This window comes from Callospermophilus lateralis, chromosome 2 (assembly GCF_048772815.1).
Source record: "Callospermophilus lateralis isolate mCalLat2 chromosome 2, mCalLat2.hap1, whole genome shotgun sequence".
Taxonomy (NCBI): Eukaryota; Metazoa; Chordata; class Mammalia; order Rodentia; family Sciuridae; genus Callospermophilus; species Callospermophilus lateralis.
The window spans coordinates 162,277,665-162,303,480 of NC_135306.1; the positions used below are offsets into that span (position 1 = coordinate 162,277,665).

At 42.3% G+C, this 25,816-nt stretch overlaps 1 protein-coding gene across 8 annotated transcripts in view; it reads left to right on the forward strand.

The window, feature by feature from the left end:
* The window catches only part of Tead1 (TEA domain transcription factor 1), a 253,906-nt gene that overhangs the window by 155,601 nt on the left and 72,489 nt on the right, over positions 1 to 25,816 (forward strand). For all 8 annotated transcript variants that reach the window (XM_076846902.2, XM_076846905.2, XM_076846904.2 and 5 more), the window contains one exon: positions 24,973 to 25,037. In XM_076846902.2, the coding sequence (XP_076703017.1) occupies positions 24,973 to 25,037 (65 nt within the window). The remainder of the gene's footprint in view (positions 1 to 24,972; positions 25,038 to 25,816) is intronic.

Below are 25,816 nucleotides of genomic sequence, written 5' to 3' on the forward strand. Positions count from 1 at the left end.
GAACTACCTCCCCAGCCCTTTTTATGTGTGTGTGTATATATATATATATTTTTTTAATTTTCTTTTTATTTATTTATTTATTTTTTAAATTAGAGTCTTGCTAAGATGCCCAGACTGGCCTTGAACTTGGAGATCATCCTGACTCAAGCAAGTTGAAGCACACATAGAGGATGAATTGGACTTGATAAGATAAAGTCATACCGACGAAACACATTAAAACACTAACCAGGGTTATCTCTGTGTGAAGTGAAGGTGGGCTTTTCCCCTTCAAGTAGCTGGGATCACAGGCATTTGCCACCATCCCTGGCTTTTCCTTTTTTTTTTTTTTTTTAAATATTTATTTTTTAGTTGTTGTTGGACACAATACCTTTATTTACTTATTTTTATGTGGTGATGAGGATGGAACCCAGGGCCTCACCTCCAAGGCGAGCACTCTGCCACTGAGCCACAGCCCCCCTGGCTTTTCCTTTTATCCCACTTAGATAACTTGTCAAACATCTGAACCCCCAGACTCCAGACAGGGTCCAGATGTCATTCCTAAATTACCCTTAGTAGCAGGTTTGTTTATTTATTTATTTTTAAGACTTTGATTTGTGTCTGTGTTTATTTTTTCCATTAAAATATTCTAGTAGTTTAGGGCTGTCAGTTGGTAGAGTGCTTGCCTCGCATGCACAAGTCCCTGGGTTCAATCCCCAGCAACACACACACACACACACACACACACACACAAAATCCTAGTTTAATTTTTACAGAAAAGTAAATCATACTGAGTGTTTTAATTCCAAAGGAAGATTTTTCCCCAACAACTTTCATTTTAAGGCTCATCATAAATATAAGCAAATTGTTATCCAAAGGGTTAAGTCAATATGTGGCCCCAAGAGCAGTGTATGGTGTTGGCATCTCAGAGCAGTGATTGTTATGGGCAGCACTGGGTATTTTATTGGTGTGCACTGCATTGATGGAGTACATGTGAAGATGAACCTTTTCTCCTTTTATCAAACCATTTGTTTCCTCTTTTTGTGAATGAGACTCCGACGTCATCTGGCCAGCCCTTTTACTCATCATGCAGTGATGCTTTGAGGAAAACAGGAGTCTTCAGGGAAATGAGAGTTCTCTCTTCCTCATTTAACTGGCAGTGAGGAGTGCTGGAGACATGTGGGCCTGTTCCTGTTTGACAGAAGCAATAATTACATTAAGATCACATTTAAAACAATGTGATTGAAAAATTACGATGCTAATGAGTTGACACCTAATTTGGGAGTCAACTGATATCTACGGTATAATCGTTGTGTGTCAGCTACTGTGTCATCTGTTGTCATAAAAATGTTCTTTATTAATCCTGTCAATCATTCTGTAAGGAAGTTTTAAATCCTCTTCTCAGATAAGAAAACTGAGGTTTAGACAAATACAAACTGGAATTAGAATTAGATCTCCTGATCCCTAAACCAGGGCCCTTCCTTCTAAATCATCAAACCTAGCCCCTTTTTTGTGTGTGTCGGGGGTACTGGGGATTAAACTCAGGGGCACTTGACCACTGAGCCACATCCCCAGCCCTATTTTGTATTTTATTTAGAGACAAGATCTCACTGAGTTGCTTAGGGCTTCACTTTTGCTGAGGCTGGTTTTGAATTCACAATCCTCCTGCCTTAGCCTCCCAAGCCACTGGGATTTCAGGCATGCGCCGCCTCGGCCGACCAAACCTGCCCTTTGTGCAAGGTGCTCTGTGAACTTTGTACAAGAATCCGAAAGTCACTGTGGATTGGGCCCTAGAAGGTTGTGTGTAGTCCTTTGCACCATCCTGGAGGATGGATGTAAGGAGGCCCACACTGTCTTGCAGTGAAAATGACCTGCACTGAACACAGCTCACTCCTTCTCTCTGCAGGAAGGAAGCTGAAGGGAGCTCTGGTGGAGGTTTAATACCGTAAAGGCTAAAGATAGATTTATCCAGTGCTTTCCTAAAGGCCTCAATGTAGATCCACTAGAAATTATATAGAGCTATTTTTAGGACATTCAGAGAATTATATAATATTTGTTACTTTGTAATATCTTTTTTTTAAAAAATATTTTTTAGGGCTGGGGTTGTGACTCAGCAGTGGAGTGCACACCTAGTACCTGTGAAGCACTGGCACCACATAAAAAAATAAATAAAATAAAGGTACTGTGTCCATTTACAACTAAAAGTATTTAATATATATTATATACATATATATATATATATATATATATATATATATATATATATATATATATATATATAAAATGTTGGACAGTACCTTAATTTTATTTATTTTTATGGGGTGCCTAGGGGAGCCGAGGATCGAACCCTAGTCCTCATACATGCTAGGCAAGTGCTCAGTTTGAGCCACAACCCCAGTCCACTCTGTAATATTTTGACAGCCAAAATTTAAATGGTCCACACTTACAATTTATGGATGAAGTAATGACCCATAGGGAGTTCAGAGAAGCAGCAAGCCTCGATTTCTAGGTGGAATCATAGGTGGAGGACCAGAAAACCTCTCCACCCACCCCAGCAGGACATTGAGGTACCCTCTTAGGGAGGCTTGGCCTCAGGGTTCTCAGGAGGTATTTGCTGTCACATCACAGATAAATGATCCTTCAGGAGTAAAGCAGGGGCTTAACATGACAGTATCTGCCACTTTTAATGTTGCACTGGGGCTCTGCACAAAATCAGTCTTTCACCTCTGTTGTATCATCAGGTTGGTTATGTGAAAAGGTATTTCATCCTCTTTTTAGAAGAATTTTTGAATATGGGATTCTGAAAATGCTGTCACTACATGACTTACAACATGCCCCAATGAGACCTGATGGCAGAAGTTCTGGGTTCTGGGTTAATGTGGTACTTCCTTTTGTGAAACATTCAGGAGGAATGTATGAGAAACAGAATTGCATTGCTTGGGGCATTTTGGGAACACTGTGTTGTCCTTGGGTGACACTGAATGTGGAGGATGCTACATGGCTTCCTGCAGTGTCCCTGGCCTCTGATGCTTTCAGGGAAAACCAAGTTTTACTTTTCAATTAGTACTTGTGTTTGGAGAAGGCTCAGGAACATAATTCTAAAAATTTTAAATAATCCGGAGTAGCTAGCTCTTTCTGGTTAAGAATTTGGGATTTGAATCCTGTTGAGAGCAAAGTTAAGAACATGTTTTTATCTGTTTACTAAATGCTCTTTAAAGATTAATTTTACCATTTTAAGTAAGAAGTCTCTACAAAACAAAGGTTCATTATAGTCCGGATGTAAAATCAGCAGTCAGTCAGATTTTGGTTCTTCCCTGCTGTGAATGACCCAGCCTTGTGACCTTGGGCATGTCTTTTGAGTTCTCTTTGCTTTCATTTTTTGCAAAACTGAAATTGTTAGATGCAGTTATTCCTAACGAGCCAAATATTCCTGACTCTAATATCAAAGTCTCTAGAGAGTTCCTTTCAGTCCAGGAAGTACAGTTGCAGATATTTTTGCTGTTTGCTTGTTTGTTTTAGAGTGATAATATTCTGTAATTAGGAGACTTGAATAGATGAGAAACCACACACATGGAATTACAGGGTTTCTCAACAGAAAATCTGTGTGGCTCACACTGGGGAAATGGGCTTATAAATTTCTTTGACAGAAAACATGTCACCACACAAGCAACTCATAAAAGAACTCTGAATATTGCTTTTCATAGACTTGGGGAAAATCCCAAAAATTTTTTTTCCAAAATAATAATTTCATTCCAACTTAGTTAATTTTTTTTTTTTTTAATTTGAAGAGCGCAGTCTTCAGAAAGAAGTACTATATGCACATAGTTCTGGTCCATTCAGTCAGTCAAACAATTATTGATCATGTCCTGTGGGCGGGCTGGGCAGTGTCCCGGGGGATTGGGGATGAAGAAATGAGAAGTAAACTCCTTTGTCATGTAGTACCTTAAAGACCAGGAGAGAGGGTGACTAGAAACAAGTGAGTGTAGAACATGGTGAGGTTCTAACAGCCAGAGGACAGTGTCTCTTCAGAGAATCACTAACTGCATGTCAGGGGAGGATTGCCTTCAGCTGGTATTGACGGCAGCCATTAGAGTCGGCACTTGGGTGTAGGTACTGCAGGAAAGGAGGGAGCCGTTACAAGTAAGATGACAAGACTTATTTTGAGAAAGATCACTCTGTAGACTTATGGAGAGGTGAGAGTGGGAGGAGATGGAAGATAAATAAGGAAACCAGTTCTGAGGATACTCCAAAGGATCAGAGAGGAAGTGGTGAGACCAAGAAGCCAGGCTGATCTTAGGATTTGTAACTTGTGGCATCTGGTTGGCTCACCCCAAGTCACTGACAAGGGAGTGGTTCTGGGATACTCAAAGTGACATTATTTGCTGAGTTAGGGACCTATTTCTCCTTTGGTGAAGCTTTTAGAGCAATGGCTAGCTAGCATTAAGAAGTGGTAGCCAGCAGCATGCTGATAAATATTTTGCAACCATGTGTGTGCATGTACACACACACACATCTGTATACAGACACACAGTATAGACTGATGAAAATTTCACTAACACAAAGCATTTGTGATATACAATTTACAAATGACAAAATAGGCAATAATTTATACTGTAAATTCTTCATAGGGTATTGATGGTCACAGAATATTTTCAACCCTCAAATTTTTGTACCCATAGCTCAACAGTGATGGTACTTGACCAATGAGTGTGATCACTTGTTATCCCAGTGTTGACATAACATGTGGGCCCCGTTACCTCCCCTCATTTCCTCTACCAGAGGCCTCTGCTCTGCCGACACTCTGCCCGACTGTACACCTCTCAGCCAATGTTCTTGGAATTTGTTTCCATTCATTCCTCCACACTCCTAGACAGTGACCACAGTCCAAGTGTGTGGGGTTATTTGAGCCACACAAATCCCAAAGGTGCTCTTGATCCTTGGAACCTCACTGGAGAGCCCTTATCTCAGAAGAGAATTCACCTTAGGTCAAACTGATGAGTAGTGGATGTGAGGTGTCAATCAGGAAGGCTCAGAGGAGAAATGATTGGGTTGTGAGAGTCTTAACCCAAACAGGGACTAACCCCTGATAGTGATTAACTGCGTGGTAGGGTGTGGCTGGAGGAGGTGGGAATTGGGGGCATGGATTTGGGGTATATATTTGTATCTGGTGAATGGCATCTCTCTCTGCTTTCTGATCATCGTGTGAGCTCTTTCCCTCTGCCACACTCTTCTGCCATGATGTTCAGCCTTACCTTGGGTCCTGAGGAATGGAGCCTTCTGTCTGTGGATGGAGACCTCTGAAACTGTGAGCCCCCAAATAAACTTTTCCTCCTCTACAGTTGTTCTGGTTGGGTTCTTTCAATCACAGCAGCAATAAAGCTGACGAAAGCAAGTGGCACCTTTAACCACAACTCCTTTTGCACTTGAGTGTGTTCCTTACCGCGTTTAGGAATAGTCAGTTAATTTGTCTTATAACCTAGCCTCAGCTCTTGTCCTGCAGGACTCTTCTCCAGCACTCCCCTTTAAACTCTGTCCACCCTGGGCTTCCACGATACTATTTTTCTATTTCTCTTTTCTATTTCCCTCTCTCCACTGCTGATGCCTTTCCCTCTTTTCAAGCCTCTTTCCTCCTCAGCTCTCTTTGCCTGGGTGTGGTTTGTTCCTCCCAAGGGTTCCTCTGTCAGCAGTAGGCTCTTTACACCTAGACCCGTGTCTTCTGCTCTTCCAGACCCTGTGGGCATTTTTGAGCATTCCTTTTCCAAAGTTCATCTCATGGTACTTTCTGTGGTTTGCTGGATGCAACCTAAACTCTAGGCATGATATGCCACTATAGGAAACTTTTCTGAGCTCGTTTTCCATTCCTCTAAGTCATGCATTTTGCTTAGATGTCCTAGGAGTGCACGAATACTAGAATGATCTAATTTGCTTCATAATTCATTTGCTTCAAGCAAAATAAATACTCCTACCTGCTCTCAATTAATCAAATTGTAGAGAAAGGTCAATCAGCATATACTGGGATGATTATTTCTAGTCTTTCTCACTTAACTTTTATGTATTTTTATCTTTCATAAAATAAATGACCATCTGTTGGCCCCTGATGCCCAGGTTGTAAGGGCTTTGCTGGGTGCTCTTCATAAATTTGGACTGGCTATCTCTGTTGTGAGATACCCAGTTTTCTGCAGGCCTTCTTTCAAGGGTGAAGGGACCTCATTCATATCACATACCTCCCATTTTTCTCTGAGGTAGAAAAATAAGAGAGAGACTTCATATTAAAGAAATTGATATGTAAGTGGCAACTCCCTGCATGTGACCTCATATGAGTGGAATGGAATTAGATATGCAGTGGCTTTAAGAGTTCTAGTAGATATTTGATTGCTCGCCCTTGGTAGTAACGATATGGCTTTTACAGCAAGAGTTTTACTGGAAATTTACCCTCTCTGTCTTTCATCTGGTTTGTCCCTGAGCCAGACCTGTCTGAAAATTGAAATGGAATACTTTCTCTCTTCTCGAGTTATCAGCTGGAGCTGTCAGGAATTTGTTGCTGTCTGCTAAAGCCCTTTAGCCTGAAAACATGCTAAAGGCAGAGCATGTGTGGGCGTTATATGGGAGGTTACGTTATGATGTGGATGCAGAGAGGCAGTTCAAGACGATTGGGGAATAGGCCATCTTCCATTGGTTTGCCTCCTTAAAACTCAGCTTCAGTGTTCAGAAGGAAATGGGAGGTGGAGAATTGAAGGATACCAGAGCTTTCTAGTTTTATTTGTATATGTTTGGAAGGAAAAGAAAGTAGCTAGAGCTCACTGCAGTGTGATAGCTTCATGTAGGTATTAGACCTTTGGAGAAACTGAGGGTCAAAGTGATTCACTTTCCCTGAAGTCAGTGACTGTTAATGGCAGCGTTCTTGTCACTTTCTTGTTCATATGGGGCAGTCTGGAAAGGCCTGGTAAAATGTATCATGACCTCACAAAGTAGAGATGTCAAGGTTATATGTATGTTAAAGAAATGTAGTCAAATTTCCTTAGGTGCCAGTTGTGGTAATTGAGCGGATCCTAATCCCCAAATCACTCCTACAGAGCACAGAAAAAAAACGGACTACTACTAATCATGGGAGCCTATTATAATGATGCATAGCTTGTCATAACACATTATAATATTACAGCAAATATATTTAACACACCAAACATTCTCAGGGGACTCTTAACTCTCTTTAAAATTGGTCTCCAGGCCTCTGCAGCAAGGTCAGCTGCAGTTCTGTGATACAGCCAGGTCACTTTGGACCAAACCAAGGCTATGAGAATCCCTTTTAAAATCCCTGCACTGTTTCTCTGGGCTTTGAAAGTATGTTTGGTTTTGTCAGCACCTGCAAACAGGAAGTTGAGATTTGAGGAGAGACCTTTGGCAGTTGTACACTGAGCCTGCTGGAGAGGGAGTCTCTGTTGCCATGGAAACCACACTGCTGCCTCCTGTATTAATGGCGGCTCGGTGAACTTCCCAAGGTACTCTTACACAGTCCTGGGAATTGTTCAGAGAAATGCAGGCTGACTTTTCCAGACATTTCTCTGTCCTTTCTCAAGCATTCCCTCCTGGGTCTTCATGAGCTCAAGAAATTGCTTGTATGTAGTTTCAGACCCACTGATTTTCATCTGGCAAGCACAGCTGAAGGCTGTCTCCTTCCTTTCATGCCTAAATCACATTGAAGCCTGCCTGCCTTGTTCCATAAGTGTGTTTTTTTGGATCATGCTGGCTTTTTAGAGTTCATGGGTTGAAAATGAAGGAAGAAGGGATGGAAAAACAAACCAAATGGATATACTGAAAACCTTCTGATACTCGCTTTAAGGAAGTTTTGTTTCTAAAGCTTTTCCTGACTTTTACAGTTTTAAACTTAACTATTCATTTTGGATTTTTTTTTTTTCTCCCATCATTCCTATGAGACACTTTAAAAAAAATAAAAATGCTATTATATATATATATATATATATATATATATATATATATAATATTTTAAATACTTTTTTAGTTGTAGGTGGACACAATTCCTTTATTTTATTATTTATATGTGGTGCTGAGGATCGAACCCTGGACTTCACACGTGTTAGGCAAGCGCTGTACTGCTGAGCCACAATCCCAGCCCCTGTGAGACACTTTAATATAATCTGTCAAAGGTTTTTAAAGTAGTCTAATTTCACTAAACTTACTTTCCTTCTGCCAGGCAAATCAACAGCATTGGAACTTGCTTCCAGAGAGAGAGGGAAAAAGAGTGTGTGTATGTAGTTTATTTTATGCATGTATACTTAAAAAATACATGTAGATATATATCTATACCCCCAGCTCATTATTTATCTGAGAGGATGCAAATGGTGGTTTTTAAGTCCTTTAAGTCATTCATCATGCCTGGCAGCTTCTATTGTCTCATTTTTGGGTTTGAGCCAAGCCAGACTCTTTCTATTGGTCTTGGGAGGGAAATACATAGATCTGGCTCTGCCAAACCTGTGTTCTTCGGGAGCCCGAGCCCTGCTTTGAACGAAGGGAATGTGGGCAGATTCATGAATCCCCTCAGTTTGGGAAAGATCGGGGTCCTCATTAAAGTAGGAAGTTGCACTCTATTCAAAGTAGAAGCAAAGGGACTTGTTCCCTCAGTTCTTCCAGTGTCTGAGAATTACTGTTAGCATTTAAATGCATTTTTGTGGATGTAATAAAATACCGTTTATAGTTAGCTACAAAGTAAGTAATTACAATGCAGCAAATGAAATTCAATATAGCTTTGTCGTGGTTTTTTGAATTTTAATTAAACTCGACTTAGAGTAAATTATAAATGCCGCTGCTTTTGTTGTGACAAGTGACATTGACAAAATATTAATCTAATGGGTTGTTATTCACAGAAGCTAAATGTCTTCTCTAGTTTGCAGGCTCTGCATGTTTGTTTTGTTTTGTTTTAGTTTTCAGTTTATGCTTGAAAAAAATGCACAGAAAAGAATAAAGTTTTAAAACCACATGAAATAAGTACTTCATGTATGGAATATTCCATCATTGATATTCTGCCAGCCATAATTGCATGCATCTCATTTATGGCACTGAAAACGTTTTTTTGTTTTTTTTTTAAACCAGATGTCTCTGTGGTCACTTTTTTTAGTATCATTAAATCTGTAACTGGGATAAATAACTAACTATTGACTACAAAGCCTAATATTAAAGGAATAATCAGTCCATGTTCCTATTAGATCACTTCCTTTTTATTTTACTTTATAAATTACCTTGTGGTTTAAAAATGACATTTTATTGGTTGTGAAAAATTCCTTTTATGGCTAAATTACTCAAGTTATTTTCTTTGGGGATTCTTTTAACTTCAATTTATATAATTACCTATAAAGAATATACATTAAACATTCAAAAACTAACTTTTCTTCCTGTCGATTTCTTGTTTTTCCTCTTGATGATTTAAAAGTTTTTCATTGTTTTAACATTTTGATGTTTAAAAAGAATGTGAATAAGTTAATTACAGATCTTTTACATTAGGACTGTAACAGCATTGAATAAAATGAATTTTAGTCCAAGGGTAAAATCTTTACATTTGCTTATTTCTTTTTACCCTTCAAAGCTGACCAAAATCTAAAAGGCTAAGCATAAAATCAATTTTAACTTTTGGGTTTTTTTTTCCTTCATTGTGTTAGAAATTCCTATTTGAGTAGAGCTAGTTACTCCCTTTTCTGTGTTTTTTTTTTGGGGGGGGGGGGGGATGTTGGAAAATCACATTATTCAGCTTCCATGTACAATTATTGTATTTTTAATCCAGAGATTAAATTGTTGCCTCTTCCATCACCACCATCAGATCGTGGGGGGTCAAGGCTGGGGAGGGTGCGAGACAGTTGGCTGTAGACGTCCAAATATGACAACAGAGAAATCTCTAAAACAATATGGCAGTGGAGCATTTGCTGACTTCTGAGTGCCAGATCAACCCCAATATTTTTTCAGGGATGCTAAACCTCTTGTAACTGCTAAATTGGATTTGTCACTGAATGAAGTATCAGCTGCTGTTGGACAAGGCCATAAAAGCCAGCCGGCTGGCCCTTTGTGGGCAGGGCTTACCCAACGATTGATATGTTTTAGCACTTTTGGGATTATTGTGATTAAGAGGAAACCGTTCTGAATGAGAGAGAAAAGGGGGTAAGGACACAACCCACAGCTGGTGAGAGCATGTGTTTGCTCCAAGGAAGTCACCATTATGGCTCTCTCCCGGTTCCTGCCCTGATTGACGGGTGTGAAATCTTTATAGGAGGAAGCAGTGTCCCTACTTCCTCTACCCGTGACTCCGTGCAGCAGGGCAAGAGGCATTCAGAATGTTGTGGACTTGCGAATTCTGAATGCTCTATAAAGCACACCCCTGCGCGTGTGCAAGCACACCCACAGTGGCTCAAGGAGGTAATCTAAGCACGAGAGTTAATTGAGTTAACGTGTTCGGGATTTCAGTTGTAACAACAGAGTGTCCTCTTTCATTTCCCAGACCTGAGGCTCTGTGACATGTATTAGAAATGCACCTCCATGTAGTTTTGCAGAGTGGGTTTGTGCAGGCTGAATGGTAAACTGCACAGGCAGTGGGTTTGTAAACTTGAGCACCTGGCTGAGGGAGGGTTTAGTAAGTATAGGAACCATCCAGTCTTTTTAGAACAGGTTTGTTTTGAAGAACCACCTGGCCCTGTGAGCGGTGGGCTTTTACACCAACCAAGAGGCAGCTTTATTGAGTGGATTGGAGTTTGAAGTTTGCCCAGTACTCGCAAATGCACATGGAATTGGTCCCCTCTCTGGCTCTCTGGGGAGGGGTGGGGAGTGGAGGACCCCGTTCCTGTTCAGAGTTTGCTTAGCATACCACACAGGAAAGAAGCCGGCTTGCCAGGTCCCGCAGAGTGTCTTTCCAAGCCTGTGAAAAGCCCGAATCATCCAGCATCCGAGCATGCTTGCAGCTGGCCCTCTGCTAGCTTTGATCTGCGAGTCAGGCCGCACCATGAATGCCCTTATTGTCATGTTATGTGTACACAGTGTGCGAATTATTGAAAATAGGGAGGCCTGAGCCTCATCTGGTAGAGATTACAGTGCAGGCATGCTGGGCGAAGGTCTGTAATTGAAAATCCCCAGATGCTGTTTATTTGGCCTTTATCACATGACCTGCTGCAGGAAGATTGTCTGAACAAAATGTTGCCTGCACTGGAGAGTGGAGCCCGCCCTCCCCCAGCCCCCAGAGCCTCCCCAGGCTCAGTCTGTACACAGCTTAAACACCTGCCCAAAGGATTTTTAAAGGCTTAAAATAGATTCACTCATAGCATTTAAATAGAGGGCATCTTGCTTGTTGGTTTAAACTGCTTAAGCGGTTGTTGACTTGTGGAACCTTCTATCCACACAAGGGTTTGCTGGATAATTTCATTCCGAGATATCTTTACAAAGCAACCTTCAGGGCTAGAGCCACATATGGATAAGTAGTTTGGGCTCTGCCTTTTAAAAAACAATCAAATGTGTGTGCTGAAAGAGCTTGCAGATGAAACCACACTGACCATCTATATTCCTTCTGCCTTGAGAACATATTGTATCTATCAGGAATATGGGCCTGGGATGACCCATTTGTTTGCTGTTTGTTCAGTTCAATCTTACCTATCCTACCCATGAACAGGTAGAGATTTTCTTAAAAAAAATTTTTTTTCCCTCAATGAAATACTGAATGTTAGCCTCTTTATGTTGATGGTAGATTGAAGCAGGATGCTAAATCAGAAATTAATGAAGATCACGAGAATTAAAAAGAGGGAAGCCAGGCCTGGTGATGCAGGCCTGCTAAATCAGGAGTCTGAGGTGGGAGGATCACCGAAGCCCACAAGTTCAATACCCGCCTGAGCAACAAGTTGTGACCCTGTCCCAAAACAAACAACAGAAACAGGAAAGACTGAGTGAATCTTGAAGAAGGAAAGGCTGTAGGTTTTCTGGGTCCACTCCACTGGAGAAGAAAGCAGCTGTTGAGCCTGGGTTGTTTTCCCTGTCCCTACTGATTGTGAGCTCCTCGGGTTCTGGGGGCTCAGGGAAGGAAGTCTGGGCTTCTGCTGGCATTCCACAAGCCTTCACCCGGACCAGGGGTTCCTGGAAGGCAGATGCCCAGCCTTATGCTTCTGTACCCTGTGCCTGTGAGGAAAAAAAAAAATCCCCTTTTTTTTTTTTTTTTTTTTGAAGAAAATCTCACCTTGGCTCTTTCTCTTCTCCCTCTTCATCTTCCTGCCTTTTACCACCTCCTGCATGCCATGATAATCACTTATTAATATAGGTCTTTTTTTCTTCTAGAAACAAAATGTTTCTGGTACATAATGCAATTATCAATAAATAGCATGTTCTAAATTCAGTGCCAGAGGTTGGGAGGACAGAGAACTAGGGACATAGAATGCGACTCTTGCCTCCACCAAGCTCATAATTTGTCAAAGAAAATAGGCAAAACCACTTGTGGGCAGAGTTCAGCAGGGCAGGCACTGTACTAGGGGCATGTGGGAAGAACCTGGAGCCAGAGGGTGCCGCCTCTGCAGGCGGTGGGGGTGGTGGCCTAGACAAAGGGTCTTGGGAACTCAGAAATAAGTGTTGAACAGGCTTGGACAGGGGCCTCTGCAAAGGCATTTCATGCAAAGGGAACAGCACCCCGCATGATGAGGAATAAGGATGTTTTAGGGATAGTAAGAAGTAGGAGGAGAGAAAAGGCAAAAAGTGCTCTGTTCATGCAACAGTTTTGTGAAGGAGATTTTGATCCCAGGTATTTAGAAATCTAAAGGAGAATAAAAATGGCCAGTTTCTTCTGAATCTAGAACTCAGTCAACAAAGGCAAACATTGGCTTTGTTGGCCATTATGTGAGAGGGAAGGCCAGTCACGGGCCAATGCTTTCTCCTTGTTGCCCAACCGCAGGTTTGCCTTTGGCTGCTCCTGGGTGTGAAACCACTTGGGAGTGGCCAGGGCACTTGGGTCAAATGACTCAAAGCATGACAGCCAGAGGAGGACAGGGCTCTGGACTTCGCATGTCAGACTGTTCTTCAGTATATTTCCTCCTGCCTTCCTAACACTCCTTTACTACTCTGGTTTGGCATCTTACCTCAGTTTCCTTTCTAGATCTTGAGCTTCTTGAGGGCAGACAGGGTGTCTTATTCTGGGGTGCGTCTCCCACAGAGCTGGGCATCATCCCTTCTATGTGACAAAAGTTCTGTGACCAGGAGGGGAGCATCTTGGAGCCAGATTGTGAAGACTTTAGATGCATGAAGAGCAATTGGGACTTTATGCTGTGTTATAGTTGTTGAATGGAGAACTTTTAAAATGGCGCACATAACATTCAGTCCATTTCGTGGTTGAACTCTGCCTCCTCCTAGGATTTTGTTCTCTTTGAGCACTTAGTTATGATCTTATGAGAAGGTCAGTTACTGCAGAGGCTATTTTCAGAGTACTGGGTCTAAGGTTAAGAAATAATGAGGGCTGGGGATATAGCTCAGTTGGTAGGGTGCTTACCTCGAATGCGCAAGGCCCTGAGTTCGATCCCCAGCACACCACCCACACACCCACACACACACCCACCCACACACACACACACACATACACACACAGAAATAATGAGTGTGGAAGACAAAGCTGGGTTCAGATCCTAGTTCTGGTGCTTGCTAATTTGGGAACCTAACTTCTTTGAACCTGTGTTTCAGCATTTGTAAAATGGGAATTAGTTTTAGATTAAAGGTTATACTGTGAGTATGGAAGCGTAGTGCTTCACATGGTGCTGGTACATAGTAAGTATTCAGCCATTTATGGTCTGGCTTTCAGCCACTTCATACCTTCTTCTGCCTCCACACAATAGGATTTCATTTAGCTTAACCCCCAACTTTCAGTTTCTTTGAGTGCCTTTTAAAAATGTCCTTTAGATCACAGTTTCCATATTATCTTTAAAAGAATTGCTGAGTGTCTTAGACATTTTTCCTTAGCATGTTTTCTAAATACCAGATAATTCCAGGTAAGTGTCATTTTATTGAAGTCTAAAAGACTCACCTGTGTGTATTGTTTAGCAGTTATAGGAGTTAAGTGTTAATTCTTCTGGGAAGAGTTATGCTTTTATGCTGAGAACTAAATTCTGCAAGTCCAGTGGTATGAATGCAGTGCCTCCAGACTACCCAGAGAGATAATTTTACACTCTGTCATAAATTTTAAGAAATATGGCCACAGTAAGTTCTGGTAAAAAACCCAATTCCTGCTATTTTATTCAGTGAATAATCCATTTCAAATTAAAAGATTACTGTACTAAGAAAGTGGCTTGCATACTGACCTCTTGATGTTATTATGCCACAATAAAGTGCATCTTTTACTTGGAGACAATTTTTTTTTTAATATTTATTTTATTTTAGTTATCGGCGGACACAACATCTTTGTCTGTATGTGGTGCTGAGGATCGAACCCGGGCCGCACGCATGCCAGGCGAGCGCGCTACCGCTTGAGCCACATCCCCAGCCCCACTTGGAGACAATTTTGATGGTCATGCAATTTTGAAAATTGAGGGTGATGCAAAGATTTTGAAAATATTTTCAGTGTAACATGGAGAAGATGTTCAATTTCAACTTCATTGAAAATAAGGAGCATTGTAGGTTTATACTAGATGCCAAGTGGTATATGTCCTAAACTTATTTTTTATTTGTAGATGGACACAATAACTTTATTTTATTTATTTATTTGTTTGTTTGTTTGTTTGTTTTTATGTGGTGCTGAGGATCGAACCCAGTGCCTCACATGTGCTAGGTAGGCACTCTACCATTGCTACAAACCTAGCCCCAGAAAGCCTTTTTAATCCTTCTTTAGGACCTTATGTATTAGTTCAAACAAGGAAAACATGCAAGCCCAGTGCAGTGACATTGCATAATAGTTATAGGATCCTTTTACAGCATCTCCAGGTTACCAGAACCTTCACGTTTGTTGTTGCTAATGTATACAGCAGCCTTTCAGAGTGAATGCTGTTAGCCCCATTATATAGATAGAAAATGAGGTTCAGAGGCGTTTAGCTGCCTAACTCACTCAACTAATAAGTCACCTTTCCCCAGAAGGATCCAGGATGACATGCATATGAGTAAAAAAATACAGAAGTCTGACTTGGGGTCTTGGCTTCTGTCCCCAGCACCACAGAAACAAAACAAATCCCCCCACCCCCCCACCCCCCCAATCTGCAGTATTGTTACCATTAAAGATTCTCCATTAAAGAGCAGTTGTTAGCACTTCTGATGTGTGGATTTCACACTTCTCTAAAGCCAACTCACAAATAAACAGAGTGTTCCTGGAGTTTTTCATTAACAAGACTTTCCTGGGTTAATGTTGAGTAATGTTGAGATTAGGGTTTTTTGTTTTTTTTTTTTTGAACCAGGTCCCTAGTACTGTGGCAGGGGTGGGGGTGAGGCAGGAAGAAGGAAAGGGCACCTATAGGTCATGCTTGTGCCATTTTTTACACATGTGCTGAGAGACCAGAATGAAGGTGTGGAAAATCCTGCCACCTCTCTCTGAAATCGTATTAATGAGAAGGACTTACGGACTTCAGGTGATACTGGCGATGCTGGCCAGTTTTCATAATCTTATTTTAGATCCTGTCTTTTTATGTTCTTCATACAGAAGGGGCATGCTCATTCATTTGTTTATTGTAAACATTTATCAAGGACTGGGGATGTAGTTCCATGGTAGAGCACTTGCCTAATGTGTGTGAGGCCCTGGGTTCCATCCTCAGCATCACCACAACAAAAACAACAACAGAAAACATTTGTTGAGCATCTGCTTAGTAGGTGCCAGATCTGGGGCCAGAGAGAACCAGATGGATGCTTTTCCTAGAGCAGTCCCTGTTCTAAGAGGGGATGAACAGTCCTAGGGATAAGTAACTGCAGCCAGTCCACCAGGGGTGTGTGCTCAGTACTTGAGGGTACAGAGAAGGAACTGAGGAATTCAATTTGGGTGGCTCCCAGACTTCCCTGGGTATGTGTGGGGGTTATTCCAGCTGGGGCTTACAGGGATGAATAGGAATGCAGGTGAAGAACAAGGGAATGAACCATTGAGGGGAGATAGCTTCAGAAGGCAGAGGTGTGGGAAAACACGATGATTTTGCAAACTCCTATGAAGCTCCTAGTCCTGGAGTTAAGGAGTCCTATACAGCAGTGCACTGAGGAGTAGGTGTTTTTCTTAAAATGGATGAGATCCTCCTGATGTTAGAAGGCCAAATTAGTCACAAGTGGACCTGAAAGAGATGAATAATAAGAAATGTTGGGAAGAAACACTGCCCTGAGATCCTGTGGATTGGGGTCTATTTAGGTCACAGTTGGACAGCAAGTTCAGATTCCATTCAATGCCATACACACCTTGAGGTGTGGGATTCCAAGATGCTGAAGGCACTAAGCTGCCTTGTGGATGCTTACAGCCTGTTGCACAAGGCACTCTGATGAGAGCCAGCTGGTATCTGCTGGATATCCTGGGCCCTGACGCAGTAGGACACGGAGAACTGTGCTGACTCTCATGCTCCTTCCCAGCCTGAGCCAAGCCCTCATCCCTTTCTTTACCCACGGTATCTTTTGTTTCATTTTGCTTTGTAAAATCATGGTCTCTCCCAGCCATGGGCTCATGAGGTGAGCTCCAATCACCCAGCTCCCGGGCTCACACCTCCCCACTTGCACTAATGTCAGGTGCATATTCCAGGCACATTTCAGGCAGGGTTTCATGGAGGACATAACATCTACACTGGACCTGGAAGGATGTTGATTGATTATCTTAAGGGGCACTTTTGCTGTTGAGTAAAACTGTAGGAGGGCAGCATGGATTCAGGGAACAGGAAGCTGTGTGTTTGATGTGGATAGCTGGTGGCAGTAGGGGCCAGATGGTGAGATAACATTGGATACCACACTAAAGTAGTTTAGGCCTTTAGACTATAGGAAATGAGTCATTGAAGGTCTTAGATCAGGGGAGTCACTAACCTGGAGCTGTTTCAGGAAACTCTTGTTAGATTCAAAGAAGAATGGCTAAGGGCATAGTGAAAATATTACAACAGTCAAACTATTTACCTGTTAAAAGGTGACTGTATGACATATATTTATTGCTTTGTAGCAAATGAGCCATTAGAAAACTTCATATTTAATTTTGTTCTAGACGTAGTTGCAACACAGAGAACTTCTGTCCAACGTTAGAGGTGTTGTATTCAGTATATAACCTTAGATTTTTTACTTGTTTGTCCCTTTCAACCCTTATAATCCAATGCAAATGTGTAGTGGGTAAGCTGGCCTGCTAAGATGGAGAACACAGTGTTTTATGGAACTGTCACTTGATAATGTTATCAGGGCCATTGACGGATACAAATTCCCTAGAAGGTGGAGCTTGAGTTATTGCCAGGCATTTACAGGGATTCCAGACAGAAATTTGGACTGAACAGGGTTAATATAGCTTTCTTCTGTATTTTTTTTTTTCTTCCAGAGCTGTTCTTTATGTGCCCCTGGGCGAATGTGGAGCAGTTATCTCAGAATTGTCACTGCTCACCTCCTGAAACCCATCCATCCTTTCTGTAAACCTTTAGTTCTGGAACATGCAGTGCTCACCCCTGACAACCCAGAACAGGCTGCCTGCCCCTTTCTGGTGATTTTCCACATTGGCCTGAGTTTCAGTCAATGATTTATATTGGGATTAAGTGAGGCACTGGTCCCACAGCTTCCTCATGGGCGATGCTCAGGACAGATTCTGTGCTCTTTTTCACGTACTTTTTCTTGCCCTCTAGCCTCACCTCCCCTGCTGATTTCCACCCCTCCTTTGAGTTCCTCCGTTTAGTTAGAACCTACTGAGGATCCACTGTGTTCTCACCACCATGGCACTTTGATGAGCTGAACTCCAGCTCCACCCGAGCCCTGGGGGAGCTTCCTGTCTGGCAGCTGGGGGATCGGGTGTTGAAACAGACCCTGGTAGCTGGGTGCTGTGAATGAGCCCTGGGCGGCTGTGAGAGCACACAGTGGGAGCACACAGTGGGAGCATTCCGCCTGTTCTTCCAGGTGAGCTCTCAAATGGCCCTTGGTGGTGGCAACTTTCTACTCCCCTAATTCTAGCATGTCGCTTGCCCCCAGCCATGTACATACAGTTGGTGTCTGACTGGCAGGTGGCTGGCCAGCCCTGGCAGACCTCCCTTCTTTCCCAATGTTACTGGGGACAAGATGCAGTGGCAGCAGTGTGAAAGAAATGGCTAATTTTTAACTCCTCACAAGTCAGTTGGTTAATAAAGATCACGTCCTGCCTGCTCAGATTGGCCCCCCACCCCCAGGTCTTCAGGAGAATGTTTGGATGGCTTCATTGAACAAACACCCCCCCTCCTATAGACCCCACCCTGGCCGGTAACACTTGGTTTGCTACCATTTACCCCACACCTGTGAATTCTGATTGTCGCCTTTTTGTATCCTAAGATATTTTTTTTCTTCAGCTAATGAGTTGGGTCCTGTGGCTAGCAACTATTCGAACACCATCTTCTGTCTCCGTGTTTCATGCTGCTGCTGGCATGGGAGGACAGCACCACTGGGGTGGCCGTGCCCCGTGATCACGTCACCTTGCAGAGGCATCTGTCTTTTCTTCTGCCCATTGGGTCCTCTTTATTCTTTGTACTTTATGATGATCCCATGTCAGCCCAGATCGTAGGGATGTGGGAGCCTCTTTTGTGCTGTGATGGAGGATGTCCTCCACACCCGGCTGCCTGGGAAGGGAGGGCCGAGAAGAGATGCATGTGGTCATGTCGAGGGGAAGGGAGGCCTGGAGGACTTTTCCAGCTCAAAGACTCAAGAAGGACAAGGCCTTTGTAAGGCAGGCGGAATCCAGGCGTGCAGGAACAAGGACAGTCAGGCCATGAGAGCCATTGTCCACACAACACAGAGCTTTGAAGGCTCAAGGTGTTGATAGAGGACATTCTAGTAGCCTGATAGCCTTTGGGGCTGTGTTAGAATCTGGGGGTTGGGTTGGGGTGGCAGGAGCCCACTGCAGCTGTAGCAGCGCAGTCTGTTGACACAGTGTGTTCTAGCAATCTTTCAGTCTTTTAATATGGAAAGAAGGGGTGGGGAATCTTGGCACAGCTATCCCTGCTCATGAGAGAAGACCTCAGAGTACAGGAGCTAGAGCCCCTTCCCCAGGCTCAGGGCAGCTCAAGCCATGCAGGGGTGAATTTGCCTCAGAACTGGCTGTGGCCAGGAAAGAGGACCCTTCCTTTTGCTGCTGCTTTCTTTGTGGCTCCCTGACTCCATTCAATTACAAAGTAGCTCCTAACACTGTTAAAGCTGAGTGTCTCTGGGCTACAATTTCTAGCCACAGACCCTACATTTGCTGTGCCTCAAACATGACCTTGAGGCCACATCCCATTACACTCACAGCCCACAACCACGTTAACCAGTCTTCTGTCTGGGGAAGGCAAGCCCAGTGCAGACTCCATGCCTTTCTGCCAGTCTCCCTGTCCTGTCCCTTTAGGAGGAGATTTCATGGCAACCCAGGATGCTGGAGAAGCCAGGGATGGGCTCACTTTCAGCTGTGTCCTGCTGTTTAGGAGAAAGGAAAGATCAAAACAAATTGAGATCACAGTGCCCCGTGAGGATGGTGGAACCATAGTGGCAGGCCAGGTCCTGTTGGTCTTCTGAGGAGCAAGGACAGCTGCAGAATCTGACTTGAAGAAGAATGCTGCTCTTTTGGCACTAGAAATTTTATGCTCCAGAGAAGCTATAGAATGGTGACACCCTGTGGTGAAGTGTGACATGGTCACTCAGCTCTATAAGTGATTATACTATTTGCAGAGAGATAACGAAGGATATGAACCAGAAATACTGTGGATGTCATGATTGACCTGGAGAAATTGTGGGTGATGGGCTAAGGACCTTGAGTGTCAGGAGACCATAGTTTGTTTTTTGTTTTTGTTTTTTTTGTTTTTTTTGAGTCCCAGTTTCCTGCTTGTTTATTTGAAGAAATGCAACTTCCTCTGTCTCAAGTAGTCTTCAACCTGCTCTGCTCCATTCTGTCAGATCAGTCTTGGCGCTGTAGTTAATGTGTGCCCTGAGGTACACAGGGAAGGTGTTACCATGCTGGCAACTTATTTTGAAATGCAGCAAACAACATCTAAATAAGACGGCTTGAGCAGAGGATTGGACAGATGGGAGGAAAGGTGACAGAACAAGAACAGAAAAAGTGAATACAGGTTGAACATCCTCAAGCCAGATATTTGAAATGCTCCAAAATCCAAAATATTTTGAGTGCCAACTGATACCTTAAGTGGAAAATTCCACATCAGATCTCATACAACAGGTTGTAGATAAAACACAGGTGCACTAAAAATAATGTATAAAATTACCTTCAGGCTGTGTAAGGTGTGTATGTGAAACATAGATGAAATTCATGTTTAGACTTATGTCCTGTTCTCAAGATACTCGTTATGGATATGTACATTTTCCAAAATACAAAACCCCCAAATTCAAAATACTTTCAGTTCCCAGCATTTCAGATGGGGGATATTCAACCTGTGGTAGAATCTAGATGGGGAATATAGTGTTTAGCGTAAATTTTTTTCTGTATGTCTAAAATATTTCATGATAAAATGTGGGAGGGAATGTAACCTGTTGTTAAGGGCCCGGGTTATGTTCCAGTACTGTGGGGAAACCTTTCTAGATTTTTGAAATTGCTTGTGATCTGTTATCCAGGCATATTCCAGAAACTCTTTGAAGGCAGTAGCTGCCACTGGATGTGTGAAGCTGATTTGCTGTCTGGTTGTAGCCCTTGTGTGAGACAGTGAACCTGTTGTGGGCAGGCATGCTGTCTTCTTTTGTTATACATCCTTCCCTGATTCACCAAAGATGTATGACAGAAAGCATGGAGGAGATCATCCCTGAGTGATGCAAGATTGGCTTAAGAAAGTAGCAATTAACTTTAAAATTGACCTTGTTTAAAGTCATTTTTTGTAATATAAGGCTTACTGCATTAAGCATGTATATGCTTGTGTATGAGAGAGAGAGAGAGAGAGAGAGAGAGAGAGAGAGAGAGAGAGAGCGCTCACATGCACAAGAATTGGAGAAGCAAGGGTTAAAATTCCTAACATCTAAAATTGGAATTGTGGCTGCAAACCAAGATCATGCTGTGCAGGCTAGAGACCCCTCCCCAGTTACTTCGGTGATGGTTAGTGTTGCTGAGCCTCTGCTCTTGGACAGGGAATTCTGCACCTTAGTAACATGATTCAAATTCAGGGCTATATAGACCACTGCATTTAGAGAGCAGGACTGTAGAAACGCAAATAGGTCTCAGGGTGCCCAATCATAACTTAATTGATATTGCTAATATATGTGCAATCTAAGCAATGAAAAAGATATTCTAAAATTGGAACACTACACTTGTTTCTCTAATGTGTAAGTATATCTTAATTCTGGGAAGATTTAGAATTAGACCCAGCAAATTTTAATAGACTCAAAGCCATACCATTGATAGCTTTTATTTAAAGGATTTTGTATATTTGCTACTTTAAGAAATTATTTAAAATAATTTGATCTTGATAACAGGCTAACTTGTACTACCAAATTAAAATGTTCAATGAAGTTATTAATTTAGATTACGAGAGTTGAAATCTTATTAGTTTTTTTAAAAGCAATATTAGAGCATTAGAGAAAATGTATTAGGTTTCTATGAGTCAAGAATGGGCTTTCTTAGTTAAAACAGGCAATTCTAATATTTAAAATAATTACTATTCATGCCTTGAAATGTGGTATGAAAGAAAGAACACAAGCGATTGAAGGGTGGTCTTGCTCATCTAAAGAACAGGCTTGGGCTGGGGATGTGGCTCAAGCGGTAGCGCGCTCACCTGGAATGCGTGCGGCCCAGGTTCGATCCTCAGCACCACATACAAATAAAGATGTTGTGTCCGCCGAAAACTAAAAAAATAAATAAATAAAATATAAAAATTCTCTCTTTAAAAAAAAAAAATAGGCTTATGAGACTTGAGATGAGCTTTCAAGAAAATGTGGCTATGTTGACTATTCAGGGCCCGTTGTAGAAATAGTGAACTTTTTTGGGGGCGGGGGAGGGGTGTGTGTGCTAGAGATTGAACCCAGGACCTCGTGCATGCAAGGCAAGCACTCAACCAACTGAGCTATATCCCCAGCCCTAGAAATAGTGATTTTTTTTTTTTACAAGTGATTTTGTTAAAGTGTGATTAAAGTATGATCTTGTCTAACTCCGGAAGGTTCCATTAGCATAGACTACAGGCTATACCTGGCTGTCCATGATATTGATCTTATTCAACAAAATGCCATTAAAAAATGAGAATAGTTGTATAGGTTATATGTCTCTTCTATTAAGCATTTTCTGTCTGCATTCACAGAAAATAAACAAGTTTGGGGCAGGAGACCTCTCCCCCCCCCGCCCCCGCCCCCAGTCTGGATAAGGTTCAGATGAAATTGCATGTCACACAGAGCCCTGGATTTATTTCCTCTTGGCCACTCAGACAGCCCTGAACAGGGAGCACAGTGCAGCCTGAGCTGGAGGATGCTTGGCTTGTCTGCAGACATTGTCTTCTAGGTCTGGCTTCTGGTAATTAGGCACTCCTAGCTAGGCTTTGCTGTCAGTGAGCCTTTGAGACAAATTGCAAAATCTGTACAGCCATTTGAGAGATGGACAAGTAGACCTGATGACACTACAGGAGATATTGGTAGTTCTCAAAAGTCAGAAAGAGAATGCTTATCAAAGCAATTCTGGAAACTGAATTTTGGAGGTCTTTACCCTTAAAGGGTACATTTAGTTACAAAATGAGACCTGAGAAGATTTTGACAGGCTGAAATGATAGGCTGAATTTAACAGAATGAAATGTAGTAGAAATAAACGTAAGGTTTTGCATTTGGCTCTGAAAAATACCAGCTATGTATAAAAAGACTGGGAACAATGGTAGGGAGGTATCTGAGGAGTAGCCCATATGAGCAGGACTTAGAAGTCCCAAGTTTATCATGATCCTTAAAAATCTAACACAGTGTTAGGCTGCATTTACAGAGGTAGAATGTTTTATTCTTAAACATATTTCAAGATACTTCTTCAATTCGCAGAAGTGCTGACTTTGGCTTATGCAGATTTGGAATTTCAGGGTGGGAGTATATGACTCATTTTCTACCTCCAAGAATCCATGATTTATTTGCCTTCTGGTGGTGACCATGTCCTGCACAATCCTAACATGGGCAGGAGGTGGGCAGGGAGGGCCATGATTACAGGACATTCTGGGCAGTGTTGGAGATGGGAATCTCAGACACAACGTCCGTGTGCATACTGTCGTGGTGATCCTCATCCGTGTCCTTCTTTGTTGACTCTGCTGGGGAGATCTGGGGACATGGTTACTCCTTCATAAGTCTGTGTTATTTCCCTTTTCAGTCTTTGTGTACTTAAAGGGGACTAGGGGGATCCTGGGGAGCAAGACACAGTTCTTGCCCTCTTGGGGTGTGCAGTATAGCTGGGAAGTTAGAACATAAATGACATAGCCAGCTCTGCCATTCGGACGGTAGCCACAGAGTGGAACATGTCAGGAGGGAGAAGTGCAGGTTGTGCTGCCGTGGATTGCAGGTAGAGCAAGAAAGCCAAACCCACTTGGGTGGTTCAAGACTTCCTGAGGGGTGGACCTGGAAGGAGAACTGGACTCCAGCTTGACAGCCCCCTGGCGGGCAATAAGCATGTGGAGGAATGCTGCAGCCCAAAGGAGTTCTCATTAGGATGGAATTGATTAGTCCATCAAGACCTCTGTTTTCAATTTTGTGAGGATTCCAAGGAAATTGACCCAGGTCCATTAAAATAGTTTGGAAATAATAATCCAGAGCTTATATAATATTAATATTACTATATTATAATGATCCTATTATACCATAATTATGTTATTATATAATTATATTACATATTATACTACATATATTTAAGTTTTATAGGTGTTCCACAACATCTGGGACAGTGGGACGAAATAGGTTACAGGCAGCCAAAAGCAGTGCTGTGAAGTGAGAGTTTTCCATTTATTGCACTGAGTATGTAAAAATATTTTCAGTTCCTAGTGCAAAAGTTGAAGTCATAAATTGGACCCTCTTGAAGGCCCCACATCTTGCAGAGTGGGCTTTTATTTCACATGGGATCTTAGTAAATAGTTTCTCTGCTAGCCTCTGGGGATGTATTTTCCTATTATAGTTCTTCCAAGTTAAGCTCTCTGTGTGTAACTTCTCAGCCTCCTGGTCGGGTAGAGATGGCAGGTTTTTGTTTACTTTTAGGTAGGGGTGTGTATGTGTGTGTGTTTTAAACCCAAAAAGGTTCTAAAGCTTGGAGTTTGTCGGGTTTCCACTGGCACAATCTTGTGCCATTAGTTACTGCTTTCACTCTGCTCAGCTTCTTGTCATTGTAGGGCTTCTGTGGCCACAGGGATTCATTCTCTTGTGACAATAATGACTTTAACTGGACATATCTACAGGGAGGAGCCCTGATGAGGGATCAGGAGGAAAATGAACCTGAAAAATAAAAGACTAAAACAGAACTGGGTTTGTTTACTTCCAGACTAATCCTTTATATTTGTTACTTTTCGAAGTGACTACCCATTTAGATGCAAACAAAAAGGCACAGTTTACAAAGATCCATTTCTGGCCTCAACAGAGCAGAAGTTTAAAATTAAGTGCCCTTTCTCTTTATTTCCCCTAGTAGATATTTTTTCAAAGAATCCTACTGAAAAAAAAATTGCAGTTGTAGATGGGCAGCATGACTTTTATTTTATTTGCTTTTTTTTATATGTGGATTGAACCCAGTGCCTCACGTGTGCCAGGCAAGAACTCTGCCACTGAGCCCCAGCCCCTACTGATTTTTTTTTCTTCTTTCTATCATGAATAAACTCCTAGATGCAATTTAAAAATTCTTGATGCTGATTTCTGGCTTCTAGGGGCATGCATGTGTGTTGGTATGTGACCCACCTCACTGGAAATGCTTCTTTCTTTCAGGTAGGAATGAACTGATAGCCAGATACATCAAACTCAGGACAGGGAAGACGAGGACCAGAAAGCAGGTACAGTAACCACCCTGGGAGTTGTGCATGTCCGCGAATGGCCCCAGGAGGCATCTGGCTGCAGTGGCTGCTGTGCTTTGGCTCCTAGGAGCCCCAGTCCCAGTTCCCTGTAAGGACATCAGCATTGTAGGTGTTTCAAATTGGCTGTTTTCACTGTTCATCATTTCAGTGACCCTTGAGTATGCGGTCTCTCAAGTTCTTTTCATTTGATGTGGGAAAGTTTCCGTGCGAAGGACAGTGACTCCGCTGTCCCTGTGCTATATTTCAAAGCTGGCATTTCTTTCCCAAAACATATATCTGTCAACGTTGCAAAAGCTGCAGGTGTAACTACACCTGCAAGTCATGCAATTTTGGAGATTTTGTGCACTGTAATATCCTGGAGCAATTACACATTAGTCATCCTTTCAATGCAAAAATAACGCTGGCAGCCTTGAGTATCTGGCCCAAGCGTGATACTGAATGATGTGCATCCAGGGCACTGTCGCTTAAGCAATGGCTTTTTGTCAGTAGCTGCCATGACTGAAATGAAGTTACAACTTAAATACCTCTGTGCAGGGCAGGGGCAGGGATTCTCCTCTGCCCTTTGCCAGGGCTCTGCCTTCCCTGGCCCTTTCAGATATAAAGCAGCCCAAATCGCTGATGTGACCCAGTTCAGAACTGGAATGGATGAGAAGTTAGTTAGTGTTTAACTGAAAACAGAAAGAGAGAAAGGAAAACAAAAAAAAACATCTCATGGGTGAGTTATTAACAAAAAAAAAAAAATGTTTTTTCAAGTGTTG